Here is a 20,142-nt window from a genome sequence, read left to right as displayed (position 1 = left end):
CAAAAGAAAAGTTGCATCTTTAAAACAAGTCAAAATAAATTTTAATCTGATAGGGTAGTGGCTTACAGATGTCAACTTCCTGAGGACAAAGCAGTATAGTTTAAATATTTTTAGAAAGGTGAGTGTGGGGAGATGAATTCCAAATTACAGAATTATAAGACTTTAGAACTGGAATGGATCTTGTTGATATCTATTATAATCATCACATTTTACATATAAGGAAACAGAAACCCAAAGAAGTAAACTGCCTGGCTAAGATCACTCTGCTAATTAACAGCAGAGTCAATATTAAATCCCAGGCTTTCTGCTTCCTAGTTTAGTAATTTTTCCACTATACAAAAATAACAGCGAAAGTAGTAGTAGCAAACATTTATGAGGGCCTACTACTTGCTAGACTCAATGCTAAATACTTTCATGAATTATCTCTTTTCAATTTCACAATTGCCCTAGGAGATAGGTACACATCTTGTAAATGAGAGAGTTAGAAATTGAATGCAGGTTTGTCATACTACCAAGAGAGGCTGTACTGTGTAGTCACATCATGGACACATTTAACATAAAGAAATTCACCAGTGAAAACAGAAAGGGAACCACTTGTATGGTCTGGAGGGGGACAATGGAGGCTGACTGAGAGAACTGCGGATTTACATCTTTTTCTCTCCAGGGATCCACGTAGGTTGAGAGACCAGACTCAGGAGTCCAACAAATCTTGGTTTTGAGGTTTAGCGCTGTTTTATTGCTAGCTCTGTGACCTTGGACAAGTTACTTAACTTCTCAAAACTTTAGTTTCCTCATCTGTAAGATGAGAATATAACATTTCCCATAGAGTTGTTATAAAGATTAAATGAGATAATCCATTTAAAGCAGTTAGGACAATGCCTGGCACAGAGTACTCAATAAATACTATTTGTATTTTCTTTTTAGACATTATATTTTAACTACTTGCTTTCTGACCAAATTCTCCAAATCAATAAATTCATTTTTAGGAAACATAATTTATATTGATAACTCTTTATTTGGAAAGTGTAAATGTCCAAGTAGATGCTTTTTTGTGTGTGTGTGTGTGAGGAAGATTGGCCCTGAGCTAACATCTGCCAATCCTCCTCTTTTTGCTGAGGAAGACTGGCCCTGGGCCAACATCCATGCCCATCTTCCTCCACTTTATATGGGACGCCGCCACAGCATGGCTCGACAAGCGGTGTGTTGGTGCGCGCCTGGGATCCGAACCGGTGAACGCCGGGCCACCGGAGCGGAGCACGCGCACCCAACCGCTTGTGCCACCACGCTGGCCTCCCAAGTAGGTGCTTTTTGTGTAAGAAAAGGCATCCACAAGAATATCATGGAAAGGATGCTCCTTAGAAGGTATATAATCATTTTTCCTCCTACATGTAATCCTCTATACTGAATCTGGCCCATAACCTTCACTCTACACTTCATCTACTAAAATTGGGTTCCACATTTGTCTACATATATTTTTTTTTAAATGAAAAGTACTTTATTATTTCAATCTAGGAACTGATTATAATTCAAATGCACATCTTTGATATGAACTGATAACTTTGCTGAACTTAGTATCAATACCTGTTAGTAGAGGCCACTGAAGCCACCCACCTTTAAAGTGACTACAGCCAAAGAACTTAAAGAAGGGTTTGGAATTAAGATTTATTCTCCCAATCTGGTACCTCGTTTTGGCCAATGGTAAGCAGACCCTGAAACAGGTATCAGGTTACAGGCATGAGTCCTTGAATCATATAACATCAACTACCTCAGCACCACTCCCATCTCCAGTGCTCCTGAAGTACCTATTATATTGTAGGCACTGGTAAATGAGAACACATTTGAGGAAGGGAGGCAGTGGTTGCTGGTAAATATTTAACTCTCAGAATAGGAGAGCTGACTGATAGCATTTGCCAATATCTGTGGCATAAACACTCTCACTATGGCCGATTTAAACTATCAGTGGTTTAACAACTGTCTTTCAAAGTTCCTAAAAATTTAACAGTTGGCTCTTGCAAATCAGTGTGAGCCAGCTCTAGCACACCAATGGAGAGAGGGACAGCAGGTGGTCTAGGAGGTAACCCTATGATACTCCTCCTTAGCAACCAGCCAGTTACTCCTTTCTAAAGCAGAAGACTTGCACTATACCTCAGCAAGAGCTAAAGGCTCCTTTGATCCTACTTCCTTGGGCTGAATCCTGATCCTCACACCTGCCATCTACTCTCCAGGAGCCTCCTGTGTAAAGTGGTTCTCCTTAATGCCAAGAATGAACCAGCCTGACTTCCAGATTGGAATTCTCCAAATGCCTCACTGCTGGCTTCCAGCTGCTAGATGGGATTACTTGATAGCAATTAAATGCCTGAATTATACCTGAGCTTGCTAGGGCCCTATTCCAATACTGAGTCTTAGATGACCCATTTATCCTCTCCAGTCTTTCTGGCCCAATCTCTAATTCTACATTAACTCAGAGAAAAGGCCTCTACACCTTGTTTAACTCTGTTTCCATAAGCTCTTGTTACTTAACAGCCAGGATGTCTTAAATCTCAACCTCTGATCACCTTCCTAGTCTCAACAGGCAACAAGCTTCAGAAGTTCAATATAATTATTATAATAATGCATGCTCTCTGGTTAAAAGGAAGCTATTGGTGGGGCAACAAGAGCCAGCTGGCCAATACCACTAATAAACACGATTGTTAGAGACGTATAAAAATCTTTACATCATCTTACTTTACTAATAAACCTCAAATACACTCAATATTATGTTCTTATAGCAAGATGATTAAATCAAAAGAATACCAAAACAATAAACTTCAGTTTCTAAGGTTTTTCTTTTTTTACCTAAACAGCTGCATTAATACGGAAAGCATACCTAGGGGGCCAATAGTATGAAAAAAAGCTTTGCTTCCCAAACACTGGAAATCGATAAGCATTTCTATAGCCCAGAAAGAGTCCCTGTTTCATTCAGCTCCTGAAAAAAAAAATGAATATTCAGAGGCACGATAAGAGTGCTAGAGCTAAACCTTGATACATTTCAAACATTTAAACACGTTTCAGCTGCGGGACATAAACTTTATATATTTACATATTCTGTAGTGAAAAGAAGGCCTGTCTGGTCTGCCACCTGTTTTCTGTTTGATCAATCTTGAAACTTTGGGAATAAAATTTAATAAGTAGTAGTAGTTATTAGCACTCCAGTAAATTTGCTCTTACCTGTGCATTTGTAATCAGAGGCAACTCCTTTAAGCACAGCATCAAAAATGGATATTTCTACTCGCTGCTTTCTGTGGTGACAACTCAAAAGCAAAGAAGGTTGGGACACAATAAAGTACAAAAAAGGTTCTAGCTGTGAGTCACCAGTTCCTCTTCGTCCAGGCTGCCGAACGATAGTAATACCCAGTGCTTGTCTAGCAGATGACCTTGTGGATGCATGAAGACTTTCAAGAGAGATGACCCCTATTTTTTTCCCTGAAGGAAAAGATATGCTGCTGCTTAAGAGATCTTCTGCTGTTACCGTGGAAATACATGCTTGGCTGGGCTTAGCAACATCTGAATCAACTTCTGGGAGATTTAATGAACTCTTGGCAGTTTTTTCGTTGTCCTTCTGTTCTTGCGATTTCAATTTGGGTAAGGCTGTACAGGAATAGGTCATTAGCGAGATTCTACTTGCAGTAATAAATATGTCAAAAGGAATAAAATTTAGATTTTTTACAATGGATGACTGGCGTGAGGGACGGGCAATGCGATGCTGACTGGTACCACTGTGCTGCTCTATTTGCACTATTCTGATTTTAACACTGTCACTGCCAATTCCACTATCCTGAGCACCACTGTACCGAGATGAGGTTTCAGCCATGCTTCCATCAAATGTATCCATTTTTTTCTGTTCTTGCTTAGAGATCTGTAAGGAAAAATAATAAAATATTTTAAACTATTTATATTCCAAGTGTTATTATGTGAATGATATTATATAAACATGTTAAAAAATGGGTCTAGTATAACCTGTAAGAGAGTAATCATAAAAACAAAGGAGGTGCCCATTCAAAAAAATTATTCACATTAAAATGCCAAGGAAATACTTGAGAAAAAGCATCAAATGTGCATTTCTATCTTTAAAATTACTTTTGAGTGTCAGACTTTCTTTCTTTGGACTAATACAAGGTAGTGTATATTAAAAAAAATATGCCTCTTTAATATTATATTGTATTAAGCTTCATAGTGATTTTCCAAGTAGTACAATAAACTGTTTCCAAATCATGATTACTATTGGTTGAAATTATATTTTAAGTAGGAGTAGTTTATATTGTTTACCTTTGTCATTATAAAATGGATTTACAGGTTTTTGGATAGTAAGAAGGAGAGGGAAAAGTCAGTAATCCTTATTATGAAGGACAAAGAAAAGTAAACTAAAATAATTGTATGCTATTCAAAATGATGTTTATTTTCCTCTACTACAATAGGTTTGAAACAAGGGTACATGTAAATGACCAAGCAAAATGTAAGTAATTAAAGCCCTTGAAGGTGGATTTTTCCTTTGTGCACTAAAGGCTATTATTAGTTCTCAAAATTTCCCATCAATGACTCCCTATGTAGAGAACAAAGGACAAATTGATGGCAGCAGAAGTTATGATCACCTTGGCAGCATAACTCCAAAACCTCCCGATTGATTCTTTGGTCTCCCCCCTTCTTAGGTACCCCAACCATCAGTTTGCTATTTGAGACCTAGATATTTTACTTGCTTTTTTATTGAGGTAGTAATACAGATTTCATTAAAGAAACAAAGAAATTCCGAGAAAAAAAACAAAACCCTCTTGACCCCCATCTTATCACCAAACATTATCAATGCTATTATTCTAGTGCATTTCCTTTCAGTCTTCTTTCCCTACCTGTGCATAGGTTCCCCCCACTCCCATCCCTTTATGGTTATAATCATACTGTAGAGACAAATCTGTAACTCTGTTTGTTTACATGCCAATATACTCTTCATAAATGCCATCTTAAAAAGCTGTATAATATTTCACTTAGCATTAGGAACAATTTGTTCAACCATTCTCATACAAGTAGACATTCAAATTTTCAATTTTTGCCAACAAACACTTATAACAAACATCTAATATTTCCTTCCGACAGGCTCTTCGAAGTGAAATTACAAGGTAAATAGTATGAAAAAGTTTAAGGTTATCAAAAATTGCCAACTCCTTTCCAAAAAGGCTGCACTAATTTATATTACCACTAGCAATGGAAAATTATTCCCCAAAGTACTGGTATTGCTTATCACTTTTTTAGGCTCTTTCTTAATTTGATTGGTAAATATAGTATCATTTTTCCTCGTGCTATAAATTATTATAAGTTGCTTGTGAAAATATTAAAGGATTATTAAATAATTCAAGACAATGATGTAATAGTCTAAAATTTTTCAAATAATATTTGTTAATCCATTTTAAGGTCGTTGACAAAGACACATTGTTGTTAGACAAACCCAGCACTAGCTATTTGAAACAAAAACAATTTATCCCTGTTTTTTGAAGACACCATGTTCTTCTAAACCACTCTATCTATACTATACCGCTTCCCTGCCTGGAGCACCCTTTCTGAGCTTGCTGTGGCTGGCAACCATTTAGCTATCCATCAAAACTCAGAACAAATGACACTTGTGTGAGAAGTGTTCTCTGACTCTTTTCCTTCTTGGTGATCCTAGTACTTTACCCATACTTCCATTTTAGGATGTATTATTTTCTATAAAATGTTTTGTGGCGGCAGTATCAGATAGTGTTAAAACAATCTATAGGCTTTGGAGTCAGAACGACATGGGGTCAAGTCCAACACTTTCTAATTGTATGATTTTGGAAAAATTATAAAACTCTTAAAGGCTACACAATCTCATCTGTAAAATGTGGATAATAAATCCAACCTCAAACGGTTAGTATGAGGATTCAACGAGCTAATGTACCTAAAGAGGTCAGCGCAGTGCCTGATGTATAACAAATACCCAATAATGGGCAGCTGTAATGTGTCTGTCTCTCTTACCAGGTGAAGGACTGCTGGAGGGACTGGGCCATACCATTTTGATTCTGGGTATCACTAAAGAGTAGTGCAGTGTCTGGCACGCTGAAGAGAGGATCCATAAATGTTTGATGATATGTTAGCTTCTGATACAATATTAAATGAAAAAAATTGCTCTGCAGCCTAGAAATACATGATTGTTAATATGTAAATATATATGGGCACAGATTTCCCCGTGTACTGTACTCTTAAAGGTCTTTCCAGACATATTCATGGGCTTTTTCCTGATCTGCATCCTCCACCTTGTGGGCTGATCATACTTCAAGCAATCCCCTCAGTCTCTGCTGGGTCCTCACTCTCACACTGGGGACTTGAATACTCAACCCACAGAGTTGCTGCAGCATTAAATGAGTTAACGTATTGAACACACATAAGTAGGCACTCAACAAAGGGTAAGTTAAAAAAAGAAGTCACGGGCCGGCCTCGTGGCTTAGCAGTTGAGTGCGCGCGCTCCGCTGCTGGTGGCCCCGGTTCGGATCCCGGGTGCGCACCGATGCACCACTTCTCTGGCCATGCTGAGGCCGCGTCCCACATACAGCAACTAGAAGGATGTGCAGCTATCTACTGGGGCTTTGGGGGAAAAAATAAAATTATAAAAATTAAAAAAAAAATTGTTAAAATAAAAAGAAGTCATCTCCTTTGTGAAGACTTCCTCAGCCCTTCCAGGATGGTGCTAGTCTTTCCAGCTTCTGTGCTTTTACAACAAACTCATATTATTATAGCACTTTTCACACTGTGCTCTGTCTCAGAGATTGCGAGCAATTGAAGATAAAAAAATACGATACCACTGAGTATGTTTATTATTTGCCAAACATTGTTAGCATAGTACATACATTTTCTTTACCAAGTGTGACAATTCTTTAAGGGAGTACTGTTATCTCCATTTTACAGCTGAGGAAACTGAAGCTTAAAGAGATTAAATAATAGGTCCAAGGTCAGACAGCTAGTAGGCTATGGTAAGAGGGAATGCCATTAGTATTCCTAGCACATATTATACTGCTTGTTACATAGTAGATCTTAATAACTGTGTGCTGACCGAATAAAGAAATAAATATATTTAATTTAAAAATTCAGTAAAATAAAAATAATTAAGGTAATTCTCAAAACGACAGTTTAATGTTAAAGCTTTTAGTTATTCCTGTTATAAAAATTTCAACCATACCTCCAAATCCATCACCAATTAAGAATTCTCAAATAATATGTGAAAAAATAATACAGTCAAGTACATAAGTAGTCTAGGATTTATTGCCCACATTTTGAGGCATTATAAACTAAATATCTGTATATAGCACAACTAAAAAAAATCCTTTTGGTTGAGTTCCATGGCAAACTCAAATCAAGAACTCAACTACTTTTATTCTCTCTATCCATAGAGGCAACCCCAATTAACCATATGAGACTATACTTTCTATGCACAGAGCATTAGATTTTCTTCCAATTTACAGATTTGTATTTAAAAGGTAGCCTCTCCTTTAAAGTGAGTTAAGTGTTCCCCATCAGTGTTAACATGACAAAACCAATCACCTGTAGGTAAAGATAAAGAAATGTAGTGTCCAGCCCTATTCTGTGTTGAGATTGCCACATTAGACTCTAGCGAATGTCAAGTGGCCTGATCTTGAGAAATAAATAACCAGCAGGGGCAGGACGGCAGCTATGAGCTCAGGTCATGCGGGTTACTGAACAGAAGTCAGATGGTAACTAATTCTAGTCACTATTGAGCATAATGGAATTTGAACCAATGACCCAGAGATGAAAGACTCTGACTCTTACTGAAAGGAAAAAAAAATACAACTTTCCCCGGACTAGAAAACTAAATTCTAAAAGCCATGTTAAAAGCCAACATTTCCTCCATTTTTCTAAGCTTCCACACTATTTGTAGAACTGAAATAAATAAGCTGGTGATTTCTGAGATGTACTTAAAAACCCATTGGTTTGTCACCAGTCTACTGCAGATTTATCTATTATATTGAAGAGTATCTGGCCTGCTATTGAGAAAAGTTTTATAATCAATTATGTGTGCTAAGCCCTAAACTTCGGCATCAATTTACTATTCCTTTGTGGAAAGAAAAGTTCACAATGTAATAACTCTGAAAATAACTTTTGCTTTATTATTGTCCAAGGGGACTAATAATTTAAGTTGTCAAAAATAGCAATATTTGCTTGCTGTTAGTGAATGCAACAGAAACATGTATCTCTGGGCAGAGCTGTTACATCAGCTCTCCTACTCTTTACCTAACTCATTTAAAATGAACAATAAAAGCTTTCGTTAATTAGCTACTGGTGTGCATTAACATGATCATGATTAAACCATAAAAACCAACTGTACATTACTCTGGTCCCCCCTTCCATATGTTTTAAATTATTCTGTTTGAAAATGTACTTTGCGTCCCTTTTAAAAGTTCGACCTTCTGCTTTCAGAGAATTAAATGCATATTAGTGTAGTGAAGAAGATAATGTTTCAGACCTCCAGGCATATATTAAACACACTGGCAGCACTTGAGACAAAATGCTTTACTTATTAGATACTTCCTATTCTAAACAGTGTCATCAAAGGCTAAAAACAAAATCCGTATAAAAGCTGCACAATGCTTCCACACAGAACCTGTGCCAAAATCCCTGTACTTTCCAACTAATGAGGAAAGGATGTGTACTCTTAACATATGAATGTAAGATTTTCCAAGCATTCACTTTAGGAAACTGGGCTATTGATTCCATATGGGTTATGTTAAATGAAACTGTATTGGTAAAATAACCTTTAAGATATCTGGCATGATAACTATAATTAAACAATATTCAAAAGACTAAAACAAAAGGGAATTTGGTTCCACAATGGCTAATTAAAATAAAATGAAAAAACACAGCATGCCATCTATCAAGATAAATTGTTATTGTTTAAGAACTATTTAAATACTGTTAAAATATACTTTTAGATAAAATCTGAAAGAGCTGGAAAAATATTTGTGGCTTAAAAATGGATAGTTTGGTGAAGAAAAAAGTATAGGACTCTGAAATTTTATGCGGAGATAACAGCTTTAAAGCCTTGAGCACAACCAGATGGTACTTAAATCAGAGGAATTCTACAGTTTCACTATCAATGGGTTTCAATATGAGAAGGTTTTCAATAGCTAGGAAAACATGTCAAGTTGATAGTTTACTTCTTAGATCATTTCAGCGCATTTTCCTATCCTTTCACAGGTATTTATGGCACAGATACTAGCCACCACGGACGGAAAAGGTGCTGAAAACTGTACTAGTAGCTAGGGAACTACAGCTAATTCCTCCTTTTTTTCATGTATTGAGATAGGTAAGTTTACTAGCTCACCCTGGAGTCTGGTAAGAGCCATAGTATTTCAGGAGTAGCGGCTGAAACCACACTTGAGTATGTGACAATACCAAAGATGCATTAAAATAATTTCAAATGACATTAATTAGACGTTCTTCAGTAGCATTTTCGAGTGGAGAAAGATAAGCTTGATTGATTGAAATGTCTCATTTGGCCATATCAACATTTTTATGAGTACATTAAAAAGTCACCCTCATTAATAAAAATGCTGCAAATAAATGGATATTTAAATTTTAAAGAAAAATATGTGGAAACCAACCTCTTGGGAATTAGCAAGGACTAAAACACATATAATTTTTGTTTTGATGGCTTACAAGAAAGGGTAATTCAGCATCTATTCCAGTGTTAATTCATATTATTTCTTTTAATTTCTTCGTCTTTTTAAGGAAACCTTAACTATACACCAAACATGAACATATTCACATATTTTTCCACCTTATTATCATAATTATGGTTATATAACAGCAACACTGAAGTAATATTTTGAATATGCAATTATTATACTGTAACCTTGATCAAAACATCTCTTGCCAATCATGAGATAATTTTTCATATCTTATAAATTATGAAAAAGTCAAGTGTGAAACCACAAAATCAAAGTAACAATCACATCTGTATATCACTGTGACATTTATTCTAATTTTACTGCTCTTGCAAAAATGTAGTAGTGTTTTCAAAGAACATCTCTATCTCACAAAATCAAATACAATAAAAAAACTGGTTACAGTATTTTAATAGTTTTACATACTGCAATTACAAAGCAGACTTTTTATAAACTTGAAAAAATTATATGCCTCATTGCTTAAACATTTGCAAACATATTTGTCTAGCTGCATCTTTTATAAGTTTGGTTTTTGGGATGGGGTAGGGTGGAGCTGCTGGGGGAGGCTGTTGATGCCTTTAAGGTAGACATATTCTACACTGGAGGCTTTACATAAATAGCAAATTGTTGTAACAATCAGAAACACTTAATGCCAACTTGATAATTTAATCAAGTAAACAACAAAGAGATATTTTTAAGTCTCAAATTTTCAGTGATTTCAGCTTTATGCTTCATAAACTTTTGTCATTTTATACCTGAATTACCATCGTAACTCTAAATTTTACTGCTAGGTAAAATTTAAGTACATTAAGTTAAATACAAAAACATCCTAAAGAATAAATTGATTTCGAGACGAAATGTCTCCTTCAGTGTCACCAACCCATTATTTTTTATTTAAAAAACAACTTGAACAAGCACTGTATGCACTTGGGTACTACAGACACAGACTAGAAAACAAGGGTTTTTATATTTTATTTCTCTAAGCCAAATGTTATACAAGATCCCACATAATATAATTGTTCCCAGTTGGACGGCAAAAAAAGTTTTCACAATACTGCAGTAATTATGCAAAAGAGCAGAACTAATGATACCCATCACTGCTTAACAGATAGAATGGTAGACAGAACTACAGTTTCAAGTTTTCCCTTTCATGAAGTTACTTTTCCGGCTCTTTGAAGTAACAGTATGAGGCCACTACTGCCTGCTAAGCATCAGTTCAAACATTCACATTTCAAGACCAGTGCTAACTGCAATAAAAGAAGCATGGAGATAGTTTAGGCAAGGTTGTGTTTTACTGTAGTCCATGTTTGGTCTATTGTTCTCATTTAAGCTGTAAATTACGAAAAGGGACCAGTTCTAGTGCAAAACTGACTATAATACCTAGATCATTATCAGTGTATGTTTCAATATGATAAACTAAACGAAAAAAATATATATATACACCAACCTACCCATACAAGTAAGTTCAAATCCTTACTGAGATTCTATCTGCAGTTTTGTCCTTGAGACTTTTGTGTCTGTGTCTGTCCTTTTATACATATATGATTTCACAGCATAAGCTTATTTTCAAGGGTTTCTAAATTCACGAAAAAAATATTAGTTCCAGGCAAAACTTTGCATACGAGGTCTTAACTCAGAAACAGTTCTCCTTCTCTCTCTTTTTCTTTTTGTACGTTGCTCACATATATAATGGGAATAGGTTGGTCATTTTTGTTCAGGGAGACTAGATCTAATTGATTTATACTAACTTCTGAGTTTAAGTTTGACTTGTTTGCTTTTTGTAATGAATTCTATTTTAAAAAAATAAAACTTGACACATTCCGGGAGGTTGGATCTTAACCAAAACAGATGCCTCTACATCAGAAACAACAACCTGCTTTGAAATGGCCATGATGTTAATTCTTAAAAAGTGGCTACTGTGTGTACAAGGTAACTACTCTTTATACTGATGAAATCCAAGGTTCATTCCACCGATGTCAATGTGGAAACCATTTTGTCTCATGGCTGCTTGAAGATTTTCAATAGGACTAAATCAGCTGCAAGACCTCATTATAACAGGGTTTACAACTGTGTCTGAGTTGGAGTCTGTTTCTCATAGAATTTTACTCAGAGACTGACTTACATTGGCTCCTTAGAGCTAGTCTGATTTTACTAGAAACAACTGTATCACATCAGCCACTCTCATAAACTTGCTGTAAGATTGAATCAGCCCTGACCCTGAAGCAGATGAAAGTTTACCGAGCCTATGCATTCCCTGTAAGAGTCACAGAAAAATTTGAATTTAGTTTCTGCAGCAATGCAGAAGCAGAATATGCTTAATACTATTCCAGTGGGCCTTTGCCTTGCAACTATGAACCTGATTTTCTGATAGGAAAACTATAGTTGAACTTGGAGAAATTTCTATCAATAAAAATACATACAAATCCTTATTTGACTATTTTATTTCTCAAATCACATATGTCCCTTTAAAGAAACTATGTAGAGTTTATGGAAATGAATCAAGAACACGCTTTTAAAACTAATTTTCCCCTAATATTCAGTGCAAGTTGAAAAATAATGAACATGATTTATATAGCCACAACTCTCTTCATCCAGGAGCTAGTTTTCATTGGCAAACAGAAGATACTTATTTAACAAAAATATTGAGCTGATTTTCATTGGTATATATTTTATTTACTAAATCTAAACAAACCTGGTTCACTTAACTGTAGATTCTCTTCAAAGTAAACCTGAATCTCAGTATACTCTACTATGTATCTGATTTTATTGAAGTCCATCAAGACATTATAGAATAAAGGGTCATTTACAAACTTGTATTAAGTACCCTTTAACTTCATGTGGAGATCAAATTCAAACTGAAATAAAGCTACATATTGATTCTCTGTATGTCATATGTTATCAATACCTTAATGATGCAAAGGACTTGAAATGCAAAATGGTCTGCTGCCCTACAGCCAATTCTTCTTTTCCATCAGAAGAACTTTGTTCTTCTCTACTACTCCATAAAAGATCATCACTAGGCCAAAATGACCTTCCACGCAAATTGCTTTGATCATGTCAACCTCTCCCGTCAATCCTTAGAAATTTGAAGTGTTCTCTAAATCAGGTAAATATCCCTAACAGTGGCTCTGGTCAGCTAGCCCCACAACTTCAGTAAATTTTCATATGCTGATATGTCCCAAGTAATTCTTACTGTTCAAAGAAAGCAACTTTCTGTATATTAATGAAGGTAATCCAAGCTAACCTTAAGGGTATTCTTGGTCATGCGGGACTGCCTGAATAAAAGTTTAAGTCAGAAAGAATATATAGATTGCCTCCTCCCAAATATCAAGCCATCATCTCTACAAACATTAAAATAGTAACCAAGTGTGGAAACTCCTGAGAGGACTTTCTCAAAAAGCTATGAATGAGAAAATAAATTTTAATCATAGCTGGTATATGATTACTAGCTGATCTTATCAGAATGTCGCTTGTTAATGCTAAATTTTAGATCACATTCACAAGTGTTACCAAATTAGCATTATTAAAGAGAAGAGTTCTTAGCCTTTAAAACTTACTTCTCTCTAAACTAGATAAGGAATGAAGTGTCTATTTTTTTATGATATTATTATTATTATTTTTTTTAATTTTATTTATTTATTTTTTCCCCCAAAGCCCCAGTAGATAGTTGTATGTCATAGCTGCACATCCTTCTAGTTTCTGCATGTGGGACGCGGCCTCAGCATGGCCGGAGAAGCAGTATGTCGGTGCGCGCCCGGGATCCGAACCCGGGCCGCCAGCAGTGGAGCGCGCGCACTTAACCGCTAAGCCACGGGGCCGGCCCTATGATATTATTTTTAAGGTAACATTATTCTGTCAAGTACGGTTAATGTTTGGACTTTAGCTATAATAATTTTATTGGGATAAAATATTTCTTAAGTTCTTGAAGACAGAGCCAATGTCAAAATTATTGAGCAACATGTAGAATAAAATTTTATTTCACATTATTCATTCATTCAACGAATTCTTATTGAGCATCTACTATGTTCTAGGCACTGGCTGGGGATACAGCAGAAACAAAGCCATTGACTTCATGGAGTTAACATTCTAGTGGAGAAGTCAGACAATAAAATTTTATATAACACACACACACACACACAAACCGTTTTTGCTGATGAATTGGATGTTGGGTATTACAGAGAAAGACAGAAGTAAAAAATGATTTTTGAGACTACAACTACAAAAATGGAGCAAGATTATTTTCCAGGCTATGCAAACAGCTTCCCAATCTGTCTACATGTTATGCCCAAGTTTTAACAATTTGCCTTTCCAAACGTTGCCTGTTTTCCCAAGAATCATAAATGACCACAGTGATCTTCACATAGGGAGATGATGACACTCACCATCATACCCAATTTTAAAAGACTCTCTAGTTCAATTATGATGTCTTCCTAGTTCCTCCAGCAGGCCAAATCCCCAATCAGCTAAGAACCATTCAAGTGAGGGCTATGATTAAAGATGGTTTTCTGGGGTTGGGCCTAGGCCTCATTCTAAACAAACACTAGGAGAACAGAGAAATGGGGCCAAGACATGGAGTCATGCCACATCCCCAGAAAATCAAATGAATGAGACACAGAATATTTCTTGGGAGGATTTTGGAACAGCTGAGATTGACAGAATATTCGTGAGTTGAGTTGGAAAAGGGAAAAAGGACAGAGGACTGGGCTCTTACAAGACCTCCACATTTCTAATTGCTACTGAGCATTTCTATTTGGATGTTCCATTATCAGTATCACCATCTAAAAGATCCCCATAATATTTTAAAATATCTTTTCCTCAAAACAACATCTCTACATCTTAACTTTTTATTTATTTGTTCCTTCTCAAAGGGCTCAAATATTAAATATACCTTCCCGGTCCCTACCAAGTACTGCTGGTCATTTCTTCATTTCGTTAATTACTCTTGCTGTTTCCTTTGTATGTTTTACTCCTACTGACCCTTTCCATTCTACACTGGCTGATTACAAGAGTTCCTTAATTAGTTTCTTTCAGTGGTCTCTCTCTCTCCCCTAACCTATCCCATATAGCACTGCCCGATTATTCTTCTCAAAACACTTTCAATACTTACTTACAAACATTTGTCCCACTGGAATGTAAGATCCATGAAAACAGAGACTTTCGAGTATTTCTTGTTTCTACTTTATCACCAGCACCCAAAACAGTGCTTGGTACATAGTAGGCACTCAATAAATATTTAATGAATTAATTAAGGATGGAACAAATGACCTGAATCATTTGGAAGCAGCTCATCTGGGTCCCTGGGTGGGAGAGTAGATATAAGGATCAGTTAAACTTGAAGCCCACCTTCTAGGTTAGAGATACCTATTGATTAAAGATGCTTTCAGGACACATCTGAACCAAGACTGAAAGGAGCCAGGATTTGAACACGTTGAAATGGCAGTAAGGACACTGAGGCTGAGGGAAACACATAAATAAAAAAGAGACAAAAGACAAAAAAGAGTATGGGTAAGCTTACAGAAAGGGAAATGTCCCATTTGGCTCAAACAAAAGATGTATTAATGGGAATAGTAGAAGATAGGGTTGAAAAGGCAGGATAAAGCAAGATTCTAAGTGGCAGGTTAAGAAACTTGAACTCTTGGTTTACGCCAGTTTTCCTCAAAGCAGAGCGACTTGACCACGTGAATCAGAATCACACTTACTTACTGGATGCTTAGAATGTGTCAGGCACTTTTCTATGTGCACTTAGTACATGTTTGGCACTTTTCTATATCAACTCATTTAATCCTCAAAACAACTCTATAAAGTAGGTACTATTAATATCCCCATTTTAAGATAAAGTGTGGCCCAGAGAAGTTAAGTAACTTGCTCAAAATCACACAGCTAGTAAATGGTGAAGTTGGGATTTGAACATTGGCAATATGATTCCAGAGCTCCTTTTAAAATCACAACTACATAGTCCCAGAGGTTCCTATCTCAGAACCTTATTTGTTTCTTTCATAGCCCTTACCACAATTTGAAAATTTTAAAACTTGTTGTTGTTGTTAATATATATGTCTTCTTACTAGATGGCAAGATCCATAATTGTAGGGACTAGTTAATTTTGCTCACTGCTACAAACCTAGTGCTGGGCACATAGTAGATGCTTCATAAATATATGCTTTGTAGATAAATAAAGGAATGAAAAAATAAGAAAAAGGAGTAGTAGAAAGGAGTAGAGGAGTGAAGAAACAGATACCATCATGAATATCTAAGGGACTAGGAAAGTTTTTTATTATTGCAGATTTCAGACAGATGGCTTCCTGGAGAAAGCCTTCATCAATATATGAATGTATTTGAAATGCTGAAAGGAAAATTCCATTTGCAAGGTGCTGGGACCAGGTGTCTCTATTTTAGCAAATCACTGTATTCAAGAACAGGAAGCAGAGCTTGGAGATAGAGCACTACACCAGGGAACTGAGGACCTGGCTGAGTTCCACAGTTTCCACTAAGTTACACCTGTGTGCAGCTATGTGGGGAAAAAACTGTCTTTGTCCACAGCTTTCCTTTTGTCGACATGAAGTTAAAATGAGGTAATCTAGGCCAAATTCAAATTCTCAGTTCAATGCATCAGAATCATGGCTTATTAGAGCTGGAAGAGGTTCTGGAGCTCATTGTTTCCAGAGATTTTCAAGCTACTTTTTAGCCATAGTACCCCTTCTTGAAAGAAAATCTTTTGGGTGATGGGGTAGTGGGTAAGGGACAGGTGGGGGAGTGGGGATTTACAATATATGAAACAGATAAAAGCAAAGTTGCCCTAGGATGGTTGTGTCATGAATGTGTATGCATGTGATTTGAGGGCCACAAAGCTCCAATCTGCTACAGGTCAACCACCCCTTCACATAACTTTTAAGTATATGCTTTATTGAGACAATAATTGACATACCATATAATTAATCTACTGGAAGTGTACAAATCAATGTTTTTTGCCATATTTACAGAGTTGTGCAACCATCACCACAATGAGTTTTAGAACATTTTTATCACTCCTCAAAGAAACCCCATACCAATTAGCAGTCACTTTCCTTCACTTCCTCACTTTCCTCCCTCTCCATCAGCCCCTAGCAACCACTAATCTACTTTCTTTCTCTACAGATTTGCCTATTCTAGACATTTCATATAAATGGAATCATACAATATGTGGCCTTTTGTGACTGGCTTCTTTCACTGTGCACAATGTTTGCAAGGTTTATCCATGTTGTAGCATGCATTAGTACTGCATTCCTTTTAAGGCTGAGTAATATTCCATTCTATGGATACACTATATTTTATTTATTCGTTCACTAGTTGATGGACACTTGGGTTTCTTCCACTTCTTAGCTATTATGAAAAATGCTGCTATAAATATTCAAGTAGAAGTTTTTATGTACACATATGTTTTCATTTCTCTCGGTTATATATCTAGGAGTGGAATTGTTGGGCTATATGTAACTCCATGTTTAATCTTTTGAGGAACCAACAGATTGTTTTCCCAAACAGCTTCAACATTTTACATTCCCACCAAGTGTATAAAAGTTCAATTTCTCCACATCTTCACCAACACTTATTATCTGTCTTTATGATGATCATAGTCATCCTAGTGGGTGTGAAATGGTATGTCACGGTGATGCTGATTTGTATTTCCCTGATGGCTAATGATATTGATACTTTTTTTAGCCATTTGTATATCTTCTTTGGAGTCTATGGAGATCCTCTGCCCATTTTTAAATTGGGTTATGTGTCTTTTTATTATTATTTATTATTGACATGTATTATTTATATAATCTACATAAAAGCCCCTTACCAGATCTGTAATTGAAATATATTTTCACCCATTCTGTGAGTTTTCTTTTCACTTTCTTAATTTTGATAGAGTCCTATTAATTAATTAATTACATTGCTTGTGCTTTTTGTGTCATATCTAAGAAATCATTGCCTAATCAAAGGTCACAAAAATTTACTCCTATGTTTTCTTCTAAGAGTTTCATAGTTTTAGCTCTTACATCTAGGTCTTGATCTATTTTGTGTTAATTTTTCTATATGGTGCATGATAGTATTTTCTTCTAACCCTTTTTATTTCTATAAGGTTGGTATTAATTCCCCTCTTTTATTTCAAATTTTAGTAATTTGAGTCTTCTTTTTCTTGGTCAATCTAGCTAAGGGTTTGTCAATTTTGCTGATCTTCTCACAGAACCAAGTCTTGGTTCTGTTGATTTTCTCTATTGTTTTTCTACTTCCTCTTGATATTTTACAGAAGCCTTAGAGAAAGTGAAGAGTTTGGGGCTGAAGCAACAGCAGTTTCCTACCCATCCCTCCATTCAAATGATCACCTGTCTGAGATGGCCCAACCCAGTCCTATGTCACACCTATTGTCTTATTTATTAATAGTGTCCACTGTTATTCTCAAAATTTTCCTGTTCAGATGATAAATTATATGGTCACTCTACCAAGATCCCTGGTCTGAAACTGGATTTCCTGTAAGTTCTATTCAGCTTCCTCTCAGTCCCTTCTGTTTGAGTGTTCCTTGTGGTTCTGGCCTCAGGTATAAAATAAAGTAAAAAAGTGAAATAAGGACAATACAAACATCAGATCAAAGAGACACACTTGCTGTCAGATTGGTAGGAAAAAAGGTTTTTGAGAATGCTCACCAACTAAGAAAAAAGTAAAACAGTTAGTCTTCATTTGTCTCTCTCTCTCTCACTCTGTTCTTTTATTCTTTTATAAACAAGTATAAACTGTGGTTGAGATTATAGGGAAAAATACCTAAGAACTGCTGTGGATAAAGCAGCCTGTGATGGGTTAATGACTTTACCAGGGGGTGGGGCCCTGTATCCTATTCTCCACCTACGCCTGTGTCCACGCTCTTCCTCAATAAAGATGGAATGCCCCAGTACAATACCACTCTATCGAAAGGGAAGGAATACCCCTTCCCTTGAAAGAGAGGTTCCAGGTCCAAGGGCTTATGAAAAAACAGAGATCATACTAGTCCCTCTTGTTACCTACCTCCCACATCCTAATCAGTGTACCCAAATCTATCAGATGCCAATACTTCACTTTCCATTCTATCTGTCCATTCCTCACTATACTCTAGAGCCATATTTCCCAAGGAGCAGGAGATGGTTCTGTGATTCCATCTACTTCAGCACCGCTGCTTCTCCTAACATAGCTAAAGGCATACATGCAAACAAACAAATACATTTTATCAATTACTGAGGTATATTTCATTCACAAAGGGAGTCAGGAAATTGTACATTCAATATTTCTAGAAGTACTCTGCACTAACCAAGGAGAATTAAACACATTTTAATGTACTTTGTTTGAATCCTAAAATCTTGTGTTTGTACTTTATTAGTCTAGAAATCTGATCTGTTGTGTTGGCCTGCTTATTGCATGTTACTCATAAAACTTCATTTTATTTTAACCAAATATGCTTATTTTTTCCCTGCTATATTGGTCTTTAGACTTTGAGAGAGGATATTTTAGGAATTGAAGTTTTAAAACACTTTACAAGAACTTATTTGTCAATAAGAATTTTCTTGATATCAAAGTTAAATCATAATGAAAAATCTGGTATGTTCAAGATTTTCACTGGAAAAAAAATACTCATTAAAAGTCAGGGAAAAATATTACTGCTGTTTTTGGCAATAAAACACAATGATGAAACAAAGCTTCCTTAACAATGTAAAGACAGTGGGACAGTGACTCAAGGCACTGGCAGATATTTTATTTTGATACTTAATGTAGTTCACAGAATACCAGTTGACTTTATTCTTAGGAACACATTTAAAAACGGCAGTGATGGATTTTTAGGCCTGGTTACACCTACCAGGAAAATGACGCAACCATTATTCACCTCTTCCAACTATGGTTTTTACTGGCATCTTCTATGAGTTACACTTTGGCACTCTTCTAAACATCATCAGGCCACAAGCTCAGTCTAAATCAAATATTTTTACAAACTAAACATCCCAGTGCTAAAAACTACCCGAGTTACAAAGACCTAATGCTGTTTCCATTCCAAAGAATGGGCTATTTTATAGGGGAAAAAGTGCTTACTACATTAAAAAGGAAATGGAACTTTAACCCAAAAGAACTGGGCTGGCCAGAGCATTAGAAAAACGCTGTTAGGATCAAACCTGCACTGGCTACCAACTGACAGACATAACCCACTAGTGACCTTTTCCAATCTCTGTATCTCATGATCCCATATAATGGATGTCTAAGCAGGTTAGTTCATTTAGTATTGAGTCAATTAAGTTAGATTCATACAGAAAAAAATTCTGTTTCATAGACATAGCCTACACCCCTAATTCTGGCTAAGATTCTTGCAAATGTGAGCCACTATTCACATTATTATTGCAAAAGAACTATTCCAAGTCCAAGTGCATGTCCTATTGATCATAGG

General features: G+C 36.1%; 1 protein-coding gene across 8 annotated transcripts in view; it reads right to left on the bottom strand.

The window, feature by feature from the left end:
- The window catches only part of VPS13B (vacuolar protein sorting 13 homolog B), a 739,916-nt gene that overhangs the window by 206,349 nt on the left and 513,425 nt on the right, over positions 1–20,142 (bottom strand). For 7 of the 8 annotated variants that reach the window (XM_058564706.1, XM_058564703.1, XM_058564701.1 and 4 more), the window contains one exon: positions 3,208–3,895. In XM_058564706.1, coding sequence (XP_058420689.1) covers positions 3,208–3,895 — 688 coding nt within the window. Of the gene's footprint in view, positions 1–2,851; positions 2,966–3,207; positions 3,896–20,142 lie in introns of those variants that run through there. The other variant, XM_058564708.1, reaches the window with a different exon arrangement.

This window comes from Diceros bicornis, chromosome 21 (assembly GCF_020826845.1).
Source record: "Diceros bicornis minor isolate mBicDic1 chromosome 21, mDicBic1.mat.cur, whole genome shotgun sequence".
In the NCBI taxonomy this organism is placed as follows: Eukaryota; Metazoa; Chordata; class Mammalia; order Perissodactyla; family Rhinocerotidae; genus Diceros; species Diceros bicornis.
Note: the sequence above shows the minus strand (reverse complement) of the source record. Positions and strands in the feature narration are given on the sequence as shown.